The sequence below is a fragment of the Phalacrocorax carbo genome, chromosome 7 (assembly GCF_963921805.1).
Source record: "Phalacrocorax carbo chromosome 7, bPhaCar2.1, whole genome shotgun sequence".
NCBI classification, from domain to species: domain Eukaryota; kingdom Metazoa; phylum Chordata; class Aves; order Suliformes; family Phalacrocoracidae; genus Phalacrocorax; species Phalacrocorax carbo.
Window position 1 is genome coordinate 44,565,908 of NC_087519.1, and position 13,425 is coordinate 44,579,332.

The following is a 13,425-nucleotide window of genomic DNA, read 5'->3' on the forward strand; positions in this document are numbered from 1 at the left end:
TTTCAAAAGGTGCTTTTGAAGCAATATTAAAAAACAGTGCTTACCATATATCTAAAGATTACAGATCTATGCTGACAGAAAATTACATTTAGGACCATGCAATCAGTTTACTTTTCAAGTTACATTCAATAATAACACCATATAAAATAACCCCTGAAGGAGAATATTAAAGCAAAGAGATTACATTCTTGAAAGAGATTAATTAGGGCCAGATTCAACAAAACTCTGTCCAGCTTCCAAGAGAGAACCAGAAAAACAGCACTTGACAACCCTTGCAAGGAGGAACATCTGCAGCTGGTATTTCTATTCTGCGCATCTGTATTTGTACTCACTGTAAGCTTTATGCACGTAATTGTTTTCCTGTAAAGGTCATAGTGAATCAGGGCCCCCAGGATACTCAGGAGAACTTGGACCAAAAGGGGACAGAGGTGAACCTGGATGGCCTGGTGTTTCTATTCCAGGCCCCCCTGGAGAAAGGGGATTCCCAGGATTCCCAGGTAAGAAAGGGTTTTCTCCTTAGTGGTGCCCTATAGAGTTGAAATGAAGCTCATAAAAGCTCTTCCCCTGGTTAGTATGAACATTAATACATACTCAGAAGATTCCCTCTGTAAAAACATTTCTGTTGCAATAACATGCTGATGTTTCCTGGGTAGATACAGAGACCCCAGTATTTCTTTTTTATTATGTTATGGGAGGTGAAAGAATGAGAATAAGAAAATGAGAGACTTGGACAGACTCAGGGAACTGCTAGGTAGAGTTGCCTCTTGAGAAGAAGTTCCTGAAGAAAAAGAGTGCAGGATATCTGGTAGTCACAGAAATACAGTAAATGTATCAACTATTCTGATGTAAATGCGAGGTGGAACTGTATCACAAGATTGCTATGATTATTTAAGAGCCTTGGTGATACAGGAATTGCATAGAAATAGGAAAAAACAAGTGTTTGAGGAAGGGCCACTAAGAAGGTTAAAAGATTGGAACATCTGTAATGAGAGGCTGAGGGAGTGGGAATTGCTTAGCCTCCAGAAGAGAAGGCTCAGGGAGGATTTTATCAATGTGTGTGAGTACCTGATGGAAAGGACATGGAGACAGATTCTTCCTAGTGGTATCCAGTGACAGGACAAGAGGCAATGGGCACAAACTGACATACAGGAAATTCTACTTAAATGTAAGTGTTGTTTTTCCTGTGAGGGTAACTGAATATGGGAACAGGTTGCCCAGAGGAGTTATGAAGTGTCAGTGCTTGGAGATAACTCAAAACCCACCTGGACAGAGTCCTAGGCAACCTGTTTTAGCTGATGCTGCTCTGAGGAGAGGGTTGGACTACAACGTCTCCAGAGGCCCATTCAAGCCTCAGCAAGTCTGTGATTAGAAGTCACATTAGCTTCATCTACCATACTTTGCCCCAGTTTCACGTAACACAGAAAAAAAAATAACGAGGTGAATTCTGGTGAGGTAAATTATTCTAAGATGAAGACAGTAATTTTTTTCAATTCAGTTATAGTTCATGAACTGGGGGAGTCAACAGAATGGTGCTGTTGAGCAAAAAGAAAAAGTTTCATTCTAAGATGTATTAACACTGCTTGACACAGGATGAGCAAGGCCTCCCATGGTATACTGTGTGCAGCTTTGACAAATTAGGGAGAACTCACTAGCGAGTAAACGGAAGGATGGGGTCGAAACAAGACTGAAAAAAATAGATTTGTTTTTTTTGTAGAAAGCAAAAGGAACAGAGTGCAACACGTGCTAATAAGCTGCGAATATTCACAAGTGTTACGCAGAGGATGGTAACCTGTACTCTTCCTAACTGTCACATGTAACGTCACTGATGTCTTATTTTGCAAAAAAATCCAGATTACAAATTAGGAAAAAAATACATTTAAGGCTAGTAATTTCCTCTTGTTCACTGAGGTTTTTAGGAACCAGCTGAGCTCACTTTTGCTAGGAACAATCTGTGAATCCTTATCCTGTCCCAGGCAGAATGACTTCATAATCCCCACTCGTCTTACACTCTTAAGATTTCTCGCATTGTTAGAATTCAGGAGAAAGCGGCTATTTATGGCAATATGCCAGTGTGTGCCAATAGTTTACATAGATTATATGGAAAGAATTAAAAATTTTTAAAGAATAACAAATATTTTCACTTCTACAAAAGGTTTTCATTAGCCTAATCACTGGTATGTTCAGTATACAAGTGAGAGCATACACTACCTCCATGATTAAACTTTCTCAGATATGTAGTTTATTTCTGTAATCTAGAAAACATAATATTTTTTTTCCTTTCTTTTTTTTCGTAAAATGTGATCCCTTAGGTAGAAGAGGACCTGTTGGACCCACTGGACCTATGGGAAGAACTCCTGATAGTGCTTCTCCTGGTCCTCCAGGTGACCAAGGACCACCTGGTTTAGATGGCATCAGAGGTATTAGAACCAAAAATACCAAATTTGATCATGTAAAAATCCTCTGAGGCTACTAGGAGTCACTGGGTTACTGTCTATGGAACAACTTATAAAAGTGCATAGGGAACAAAGAAACCAATCAATACCTCAGTGAATACATGGGGAAGTGAACACTGAACAGCTCACCAGAGCAAGGATAAAATACAGATCTCCAGATTCAGTTTTCTGGCCCATATGGTAGTTCTGTACAAGTCCTGCAGCTACAACATACTTCAATTTCCACAGAAGCAAATAGAAGTAAGATTACTGGCCTATCTTCCTAGCAAGAAGGATAAAACACATTGTCCGGAAACCTGCCATTGTTGATAAACCCACAAAAAACTTTCCAATCTAAATCCAGCCCTGGGAAAGCTAAAGCTGACAACTCTCTTGTAAGCATTTATCTGGACCTCACTTCTGTTGCAAGGAGGGGTTGCCAAGGGGTCCAGTCAATTCCTATAGCTTCTGGTCATCAAATGGAGCTCTTTCAAGCTGTTCTGACCCCTTACATAAGTATTATCTGAATCCTTCCTTACCCAGTACCAAGACTTACTTCCTAGTGGGAAATAGGGGATGGAGATTGGAAGGGTAAGCAACACTATAATAAATATAGAGAACCAGTGTCCTGTTTTTGGCTGGGATAGAGTTAAATTTCTTTCTAGTAGCTGGTACAGCACTGTGTTTTGGATTTAGTATGAGAATAATGTTGATAACAGACTGATGTTTTAGTTGTTGCTAAGTGGTGTTTACACCAGTCAAGGACTGTTCCAGCTTCCTGTGTCCTACCGGGTGCACAAGAAGCCAGGAGGGGAGGGGGCACAGCCAAGACAGCTGATCCAAACTGGCCAAAGGGATATTCCATATCATATGATGTCATGCTCAGTATATTAACTGTGGGGGGACCTGGCCGGGGAGGGGAGTGATCACAGCTCGGTCACTGGTGGCATCGGTTGGCAGGTGGTGAGCGGTTGCATCACTTGTTTTGGTTTTTTTTCCCTGGGTTTCACTTCTCCCTCTGTCACTGTTTTCCTTTTCATTACAATATTATTGTTATTATTATTTTAATTATTAACTGTTCTTATCTCAACTCACAAATTTTCTTACTCTTGCCCTTCTGATTCTATCCCCCATCCCACTGGGGTGGGGGCAGTGAGCGAGCAGCTGTGTGGTGCTTAGTTGCTGGCTGCGGTTAAACCACGACACAGTATCTCAATGCATGTAACATTAATTTGCCTCCTTTTGCTTGCACAGAATCTACATAGTTTTGTAAGCTATTCTTATTATTTTCTTCCTTACAATGCATTGGACAAAGGCTAATGCCAATACCTCAAAAAACACAAAAGGGCTGTCCTACATCCCAGGGGAAAAAAAAACCAAAAGCAAAAAACCCAATGGAACATGGCTATTTTTAGACATTTATGCTTCACACACATATTAAGAATAGTTTTTTTTACCATAGGTCAGCCTGGGATTCCTGGTCCACCTGGAGAGACTATCTTTGTGCGAGGAGATCCAGGTGATATTGGTGTTCGAGGGGCACCAGGTAATCCTGGGCAGCGAGGGCAACAAGGAGCCAGAGGTCTTCCAGGAAACCAAGGAAGAGGAGGCCCAAAGGGTATGATCCAAGATGTTTTTAACTAGCGTGTGCACTTATGCCCAGCCCTATGCAACTGAACCTTGTGCACAGGGGATTGCCATTGGAGACTGAGCCAGATAGAAGGGGTAGGCTGGATGTTTCATAGCTCTGCCCTGTTACCTACAGATAAGACAAGGCTGGGGTAGGTCAGAGTAGAGCCAGATTCATATATACTGCTTCCAACAACTTGTTGGAAGACTCCCCTACCAACCTGAGAATGAGGCAGTAAAGCTTTTGAGTCTGACAGATAAAGCAAACCTTGACCTCTCTGCAAGGGTCTTGAGGAACTATGGAAGATGCAGATGTGTTTGAACTAATATAGAGTCTCAAATCTGCTCCATATCAATAGCTTTGGGCTTTCAAAACAGGGATCTAGATAATCTGCTTCTTCCATACACTGTAGAGAAGTCCCGTCTACACCAATCCCTTCCAATCTCTACAAGAAGAAAAGTCATAAATTTTAATTGGGCTCAAGACCAGGGAGAGAAGAGGAAAATGTGCATTTATTTCTGGGGGCAACAGAGTTGAGCTGTCCCAAGCATTTTTTTTTAACTCAAGCAGCCGGACTTAATCTTATTTATGTGTTCACCTTCTCAGAATGCAACCACATGTAACTGCAAAACTGGGGTTTTTTTCAGGTCCTATGGGAATCCATGGCCCACAGGGTCCACCTGGTGCTCTAGGACAACAAGGAGACCAAGGTTTCCAAGGAAAGCCTGGTCTCAAAGGTCCCACGGGTACTTATGAACCTGTTTCTCTTTGCTCAATTATAACTGTAATCTTTCTATTAATATATAATGTCACTAATGTTTACTTGCATACAGACAATTTAAACAATCTCAGAAAAAAAGAAAGTTGTGTAAAAATTCCTGATCTATGTATTTGTTTCTCATGTAAGTGATTTCAGTTCTCATTCCATTCTTTACTCTAATTTACATGCCTGAAACTTGTTTCCACCTGCACCACAATGGCTGCAATCTGCTCTCCATTTTTCAAATCCTTCAGGTTTCATAGGTAAGTTTATGACTATTGATTATTGTTCTTCTCATGTGAGCTTCCTTCTGTATAGATACATTCCAGTCTTACTAGAAGGTATTCTTGGCTTAGCTGCTAGGTATAGTAGATACTGCTATAACAACATAGTTCTGATACATTTTTCATATGAACAGCTTAGCACTTCCAAGGAGACCAATATCATGATAATGCTACGTTGAGAAGTCTCATGCTATGATGTCAATTAGACTTGTAGAACACACTTGTTTCAAATTATTATTTTAGTTTCTGGTTGTCACACAAGATGCTTAGCAAAAGCTTGAATCCTAACACTGGGTTACTAGAAACACAGAACTCTTAATCTGACTAAATTGATCCAGTTCTGATTTTGTTCCAAAATGCAAACAGCCAATAGCTCCCCGTAACTTTCAATGCACAAAATTTGGCCGTTCTTTATATTTTATTATTATAATTATTTTAAATGGATACTGTGGGTTAGCTTCTGTGGCATGCTTATTGATGGTTTTCAATCCACAGAACAGGCAAACCTTCACATGTGCTAAGGTGTTTGCACTGAAGTTGGGTAGACTTTAGGCTTTAACCCAAGTCAGTTTGGGGCACATTAAGACAGAAACTATACACCAAGTATTTGAAACGTATCAGCTCGCATACATTTGCTAACACATGCTTGCCATGCTGTTAAATGCTGTGATAAAGGACTAATAGTAAAAATAAAAGCAGTGAGACTCAATAGTTCAAGATTTTAAAGTACTTAAAGTATACACTTGAATACCAAAACCAGCTAACAGTTATGTTGATTTTTCACGTGGGAGCCATTAACCAACCTTCTGTCTAATTTACTTCCCTATTATACATTCCAGGTGACCCAGGTGAACCAGGAAAAACAGATGATTCATGCCCTACAATCCCAGGGCCTCCTGGGGAAGCAGGGCAAAGAGGAGATGATGGCTCTGTAGGGTTACCAGGGCCAATAGGTCACCCTGGACCCCAAGGTAAGCTTGTGTTTTGAAAGCTTGGATGTCTGGTTTAGCCATTTAGACAACGAACTGAAAAGGGTCAGAGGGTTAGTGTTACTTCTCTGTGTTTTACTGTATCTCTTCCCCTTAAACGCTTACTAACAGTCTCCAGAAACATGTAGTGGGCTGGTTAATGCTGAGGATGGTGGATCAATGTAGCTGAGCCAGGCTGCCTGAGCCTACACTACATGCCTGCACTACATCCCCTTTTCCTAGGCCAGGGAAGGCAAAAGCACCAGGCACTGCTGAGAAGAGAGTTCTTCAAACAGTATTTTTCATTTTTACTAACAAATGAAAAGGCAATGCCTCAAACCACTCCTGTGGTTTAGACAGGTTATATCTGGAGGATGTTAAAGACACGCATGCTTTAAAATTTAGCAATAATGAATCACAAAGCTGTGCTAATCAAAGTCCTAAAAGGATGCTGAAGTCAGAGGGGCAGCTACAATAGCACTTTTTATCTGTTAGAACATGAAAAAGTTACTGCAAAAGAAAACTGACCACAGAGACCTTAAAAAGAAGCAATGAAAGACTGAGACATTCTTCTGATAAAGAAAACAAGGATGATGGTGGTACTGATGATTCCAACAGAGTGGCCATCTTCATAGAAATATAGCAGTAACATGTCTGTGTACTGTCTTCAGGTTAGGTTGTGTCTAAATGTTGTGTCTTCAGTTTATATCGTGGAATCCCTCGTGCTTTTAGATATTTCCTACTTGGGAAACTGAAGTTTGTTATGCTGACTGCGCTGGACTTCCAATGTCTCCAGAGACAAAAATCTGTTATTTTCTCACAGGAGATTCCCTGCAGTAGTCATTCCCTCATGAAAGTGAACGCAGGCAATTTTCAGTGAACATATCTTAATTGATTTGCCAACTAAAAGGTGTTTCTGGGGTTAAATATCTGTGTTTGCATTATATATGTTACTAAAACAGTTTCTGTAAAACCAGATGATACAATGATACACACTCACACTGTTTTTATGAAAGAAACACTTAGTAATGATTTTCCTTTTATTAATGTAGCAGAATTCCAATTTTCTCCTGGCTTGGAAGGCAAACTGGAGGTTTTACTGGCAAAAGCAATACGTATTACTAAAACTTCAGTGTACTTGAGCTTTGGCAAAATATGCAACCAATACTGAAAAGCTGCTAAATTGTTTCAACTGGTTTAGATTTTCTTAATTAATCTAGTAAAAAGTAACGTGGAGAAATTTTGAGTGTTGTGAGACAACCTTGAATTACCCAGTCTGCAGGTTAAATATCAAAATTTGCAAGGAATGAAACACACTGTTAATGAGAAACAACTGTGGTGCTAGATAAACATACTCATCTGAAAATTGGTTTTTAATAAAAGAGGAAAAAAAAGGCTGAGTGCAATAATACCCGACAAGTGTAACTTTGTTAAATTCAGGCTATGTTTAAAGTAGCCAGTGAACATGATTGGCACTATCTGTGTCCTGCATGAGAGACGTATCTTTCACTGCCATGGCCACACCCCATTATATACTAATCTATAAACACACATGTACATATGAGAAATAAAAAAAGGTGAGGCCATCAGGAGCCTAAAAACATCTTTACCCTTCCCCACTGGATGTAGTCCAATCCTGCAGTCCCTCCCTGTTCTGTAAGTACTCTAATACATGAATTACTTCACAGGAAGTTCAGTACATGTTTAAAGAATTTGCTGAATTGGATCCTAAAAGATGAAGGCCTGCCAAAGGACGAGTTATAACTCATTATACAGTACAGATACTGATGGCAAGTCTGCAAGAGGCTTGTCACGATAATGTTTGTTAGTGCTTTGATTTCAACCGTAAATCACACAAGTTCTGCAGAGAGGACATAAAACCTTATCAGCAGTTACTGTTACTAAAGTCATGCCTCTGAGCTACTACTATGGTCACAAGGTGACTAAGTTGTAAAGAGAATTTGCGAGTTCTGCACCTCCCTGTCCTGAAGCATCATTTCTTGGTGGTGTCAGTTCTGCTGACTGGCCCTTTGCATGCTGTGTATGTTAGGACAACATATAACGTTTAAGTGCAGCCATTTGAAGGGAAAGTGCATACTTTGTATTTATCTAGGAAGAAAAGGTGAAGAAGGGTCATGCGGCCTGCCAGGTCAAGATGGCTTACCTGGGGCACCTGGACCACCAGGTGACCAAGGGAATACAGGAGAGCAAGGATACGCTGGGCCACGAGGTAAGAATGGCACATGTCTTTGCAGGGAGAGACGTGTGAGATGATGTATAAACTAAGTTTTCTCTCTACTCCCCCAATTCACACATGGCTACATCCACCTCTAGCCTGAGATACCATGGCACTTCTTTCCCCCTCTCAGTTCAAGCACTGATAGTGACATTTATGAATTATTTCATAACACATAAAAAGACCCATGGAAGAAAATTTATTTCAGAATCCATTACTAACCAGAAAGGCAATTAACCACACATGCTTAAACACCATATATCAATAGGTATGCATTTCTGAGTCAGGGCTAATAGTGCAACTGTCTGTGAGTAATTAAAATTGTCTTTTAACTGTGACTGCTGTTTAATAAATTAATTGTTTAATACGTATGTGGGGAAAGGGCATTGACTGTTACTGCAGGAATTCAAATTCAGTTCAGACAAGTCATCCTAGTGAGTAAGTCTGGGAAGTCATTGTCCACCTCAGTTCATTTCTTAATCCATACAGCACAGGACAGAGGCACAATAGAAAATCCAACTGTCAAGCAATCTAGTTCATTTTTCTCCCATAAGAAGGATAACATGAGACTACTGGTGTCTTTATTGCCCTTGACAACCTGTGAAGTTGTATTATATTCAGTCAGGAACCCCTTACCGAACACTTAAATATAGTAAAAGATAAAAGTTCACATTAGCTATGTGTTCTTACAAGTAAATTTCTTTTACCCTTTCTCCTGTGTCTAAGGTCCACCTGGCCAGACTGGTATCCCAGGACCACCAGGCCCCCGTGTTAGATCTGCAAGTGGATTCTTGCTTGTCCTTCACAGCCAGTCAGACAGAGAACCACCCTGTCCACAGGGGATGCCAAAATTATGGACTGGCTATAGTCTGCTGTACCTGGAAGGACAAGAGAAAGCTCATAATCAAGATCTTGGTATGTATTGCAGTACATAATTGCTCTCCACTGAAGTCTAATACAGTGTGATCTATACAATGAAAGACAAGTCAAATGGAACACACTGTAGAATAATCAATTACTTATTTTCTAGAGTCAAAACTAATGAACTTGGTTATGCTGCCTTATTAGGTGACCCATTTAAAATGGCTTTCTGCTGCTATGCAGTGGAATGAAAAAATATTTTTACCTCTAAGTAATTTTGAGAGGAGTTGGAGAGATGAGTGGTTTGTTTCACTCATCCTGGCTAGTCATTTTGGGCTGTCTTTGAGGAATCTCATTTGGCCGCTCTTAAATAACTCCCTGGAGGATCTGCTCCTTTTTACTGTAGAGACAGCTTGGGGAAAAGAGCTGGTTAAATTAGGTGGTTACAGCTGGATAGTAAAAATAAGCTTTACAAGTAAAATTAAGCATCATGTGTACAGCAGAATTGTGTGCTTTTAAGAGTCAGAAGCTAATATTTATTGGAAAAGACAGAGAGAAATTTCTCTCAAAGACAACTCCTTTTGGTGTCTTGGGTTATTTCTTCTGTGTCTACTACAATTCAGACTAAAATTAGCTCTCTAAATAAGCCGCCTGACTTGCAGCCTGAGAAACTGATTGGCGGCAATCTGCACAGAAGAAATTTCCTAAATTCTTGTTGGCCTGTTATACAAGAGGCAGAGAAGTCTCCTAGGAGAAAAGATCAAGGACCTAATAAGCTGGACAAAAAAAGTAGTGTTTCAAAGAGCAATAAAAAGAGATATTTTTAGTACAGCAGTGTTGTTCTGAAACACTAGTGTGTGTTTGGCATTCTCCAGGAGAGCTGGTTGGTAACAGTGCCTTAGCAGTGAAAATAAGATTCGAAGAAAATAAGTGCTTGTTTCCTGTGTTCTTTTTGCTGGCATTTTTCTTACTCAAATACTCTGGGTCCTTTATTAGTACTGGAACGCAATATTAGCGATAAACAAAACTGGCTTCTGTATAGAAACGTCATATATCTTCAAAGAAGGCATTAGAGTTTGGGGGAATTACAGAAATAATACATCACACGCAAAGTTCAAGGCAGAACATACATGCAGTTGATTATTATTGTTAACTAAATAGGGCATCATGAAACTGTTCTAAATTCAGTTCTGGAAGAACTTCACCTCTGAACTAAGCTGAAGCATGCATTAGTCACTTCTTAATTCCCACTGGTGTCTGCCTGATGAGACTTTTGCAGGATTGGCTCTGCAAAGTCCCTCAATCCTTTTCTTTCACTTTTGAGTGTCTGTGAAACCGTTCTGGAAGGAATAGACAGTCTCTGAGATTTCAGCTTAATGCACTGATAGCAATGCTTATCATGCTTCACAAAAATTTTCTATTTATCAGCATTGGCGTTTGGTTTCTCGCTGCTCCTTATGAGTCTGTAAATAGCTAATCTTTTAAACCAGCCACTACCTCTTGCCTAATTTATTTTTCAGCATTGGCACAGCTAAGAAATTTGTTATTGTAACTGTTTCCTATGGTGACAAACTACATCAAGTTTAAATACTGGATTGTGACACAGATGTTATTGGTCAAAGGAAGATACTGGTAAAAAAATTCCTGTTTTCAATATAGCTAGCCATTTTGGTAAGGAGCCTGGGAGGTTTAAGATCTATGAATTACATAACTCCTGTTAAGATATACAGTTTTGAGGCAACATTAGCCAGAATACTATTTTCAACTTACCTAGAAAGAAGCAGAATAACTTTCAGCATTTGTTATTATTTTCAGGTCTGGCAGGATCTTGTCTTCCTGTATTTAATACCATGCCCTTTGCTTACTGTAACATCAACCAAGTTTGTTACTATGCCAGTCGAAATGATAAGTCTTACTGGTTGTCAAGTGCTGCTCCTTTGCCAATGACGCCACTCTCTGAAGAAGAAATACAACCATATATAAGCAGATGTGCTGTATGTGAGGCCCCAGCCCAAGCAGTAGCAGTTCACAGCCAAGATCAGTCAATTCCTCCCTGCCCAGTGAACTGGAGGAGTCTTTGGATAGGATATTCTTTTTTGATGGTAAGAGTCTTGGCACATGATCATATCATGTAAGTTTCTTTTATACATCTTTTGTGTTCTCAAGGTTCAAAGATTTTTAGCTCTGAAAAGTAAACTATCCAATGTCTAGCAAATATTAAAAAGGATAATTCACAAAAAGAAATTAAGCAAGGGTTAGTTCCAAATTGCAGAACCTAGCTGTGGCTCTATATACACTAAAGTCACAGCCTTAAATTACATGTTTCGTAAAATTACAGAGATTTTGCTTGCTTATCTTTACTAAACAATGGGATTTTCATGTACAAAGACACACTTTTCAGCATTAGAGGTCCAGGTCTTTTTAATGCCACCCTCTAGTTACATTTGCAGCAGTTTAGATCACAGCATTGTTTAGAAACCAGAAAAATAACTGAGCTGGCTCTAGACTTTTGAGATTAACTCATTACAGAGCAAATTAAGATTTTCACCTGCAAAGGAGGCTTCCTCCAATTTACGGTCACCAAAAATAGTACAGTTAAAAGCAAATAAAGTCAGAAGAAGACAGATTAGCATACTTTACCTATTTTTCATGCACAGTTATCAAGTTCTTTCATTGTTCTTTCCAGCACACTGGATCTGGTGATCAGGGTGGCGGACAATCCCTTATGTCACCTGGAAGTTGCCTAGAAGACTTCAGATCAGCACCATTCATTGAATGCCAGGGTCAGCGGGGAACATGTCAGTTTTTTGCTAATGAATACAGTTTCTGGCTAACAACCGTGATGCCCGAATTGCAGTTTGCATCAGCCCCTCTGTCAGGAACTCTTAAAGAAGGACGAGAGCAGAGGAACAAAATCAGTAGATGCCAGGTGTGCCTGAAGCATGGCTAACAAGCGAAACAAAAATTAACAGCTAGAGTGAGACTTCCATAATGATGAACAACATGCTAAAGGTTTAAACAGCATTTAATATTTGAATATATTTGAAAGTGTGCAGCACTGTTCTTTTTCTCTGAATGGATCTAAGACTGAAACATGAAAGATCTGTTGAGCCTCATCCACCCCTGTACACACAGCTACAGGTGGTAAAATCTAGTGTAAACAACTTAATTCAGAAAATGAAACTGTCACATTAGAGTCCATTGCCATAATATACAGGTAACAAAAGTGAGCTTAGAGGGTTGTATCAAATTGGGAATACCAAGGAAACCGTACTTGTGGTTTAGGAAAATGGATTTCCTGTTAGAAACGGCATTTGCAACAGGAAGGGTATGTGCATTTATATGGCATATTATAAATATTTATCCTTATAGATATAGATTTGCAAACATACAAGTGTCTTAAAGCCCTATAGCTGAATTTCCCAAGCTAAAGAAACTTGCATGTGCTGTTTCTGAGGGAAGGGGAAAATGTAATTGTTAAAAAAACCCTTCATAATAAAACCAATGAAGATCGAAGTCTTTTACTATTGCAGTACTGAACCAAACCACAAAAGAACTGTTAGTTGGGCTTTCATAAGCAACAAAAAAGCTGCAAATCCATTTAACAGCAGATTATATAAGAAAATGAAATTAGCTGAGATAATGAACCTTTAAAAAGCTATATTTATATTCGCAATTAATTTCTAAAAGCAGTTACATTATTAAGCGCCAACTCAAGCAGCTGAAGAAACCAAGCAGTTTCTAGTATTAACTGAAAAGAAACAGCATGGTGATAAAATGGGTGAACTTATCTGAGTGATGAATGTAAGTGTTAGGACAATTGTGTAAACTTGAAGCTAATATATTTTGTTCATATTGTGCTTCTTTTTTTTGTAAATACACCACCAAAAAAAAGAACCCTCACCTTTAAAATCTTTATGGAATCATAGCTCTAGAGATGCTTTTCATTTTTTTTAAAGCATTGATTGTTAAAACATTTATAAGCTAAAGTAGTAATCACCTTTTGAAAAAGTTTAAACACATTTATACCTCCTTCATTCAGCTATAAAACCAGAACTATTAAATGCATATTTGAATCATGGTGAAACTACTGAAAACACAGATTGCAAATGGAGAATTCCTCATGTGCAGAAGTGCCACAAATGCTCCTTTTACCACTTAAATAAGCTACATTTTACTAGAATGGAATAAAATGTTTTTTCCAGCACTTTTCAGTTTGTGCTCACTAAGAGAGGTGCCCCCAGCAAAAGGATT

The 13,425-nt window shown here is 39.2% G+C and overlaps 1 protein-coding gene and 1 long non-coding RNA gene across 2 annotated transcripts in view; one reads left to right on the top strand and one right to left on the bottom strand.

Annotated features, from left to right (window-relative positions):
* COL4A4 (collagen type IV alpha 4 chain) overlaps window positions 1–13,378 on the top strand; it is a 77,333-nt gene extending 63,955 nt beyond the window's left edge. The window contains exons 40-49 of the mRNA XM_064457765.1: window positions 369–497; window positions 2,310–2,417; window positions 3,895–4,050; window positions 4,710–4,808; window positions 5,077–5,085; window positions 5,946–6,077; window positions 8,188–8,304; window positions 9,037–9,225; window positions 10,987–11,273; window positions 11,858–13,378. Coding sequence (XP_064313835.1) covers window positions 369–497; window positions 2,310–2,417; window positions 3,895–4,050; window positions 4,710–4,808; window positions 5,077–5,085; window positions 5,946–6,077; window positions 8,188–8,304; window positions 9,037–9,225; window positions 10,987–11,273; window positions 11,858–12,121 — 1,490 coding nt within the window. The 3' untranslated portion in view covers window positions 12,122–13,378. The remainder of the gene's footprint in view (window positions 1–368; window positions 498–2,309; window positions 2,418–3,894; window positions 4,051–4,709; window positions 4,809–5,076; window positions 5,086–5,945; window positions 6,078–8,187; window positions 8,305–9,036; window positions 9,226–10,986; window positions 11,274–11,857) is intronic.
* LOC135314388 (uncharacterized) overlaps window positions 1–13,425 on the bottom strand; it is a 71,071-nt gene that overhangs the window by 34,037 nt on the left and 23,609 nt on the right. Inside the window, exons 2-4 of the long non-coding RNA XR_010373888.1 lie at window positions 11,812–12,055; window positions 10,942–11,127; window positions 9,018–9,188 (exon numbers count right to left, since the gene is read on the bottom strand). This is a non-coding gene — a long non-coding RNA (uncharacterized LOC135314388). The remainder of the gene's footprint in view (window positions 1–9,017; window positions 9,189–10,941; window positions 11,128–11,811; window positions 12,056–13,425) is intronic.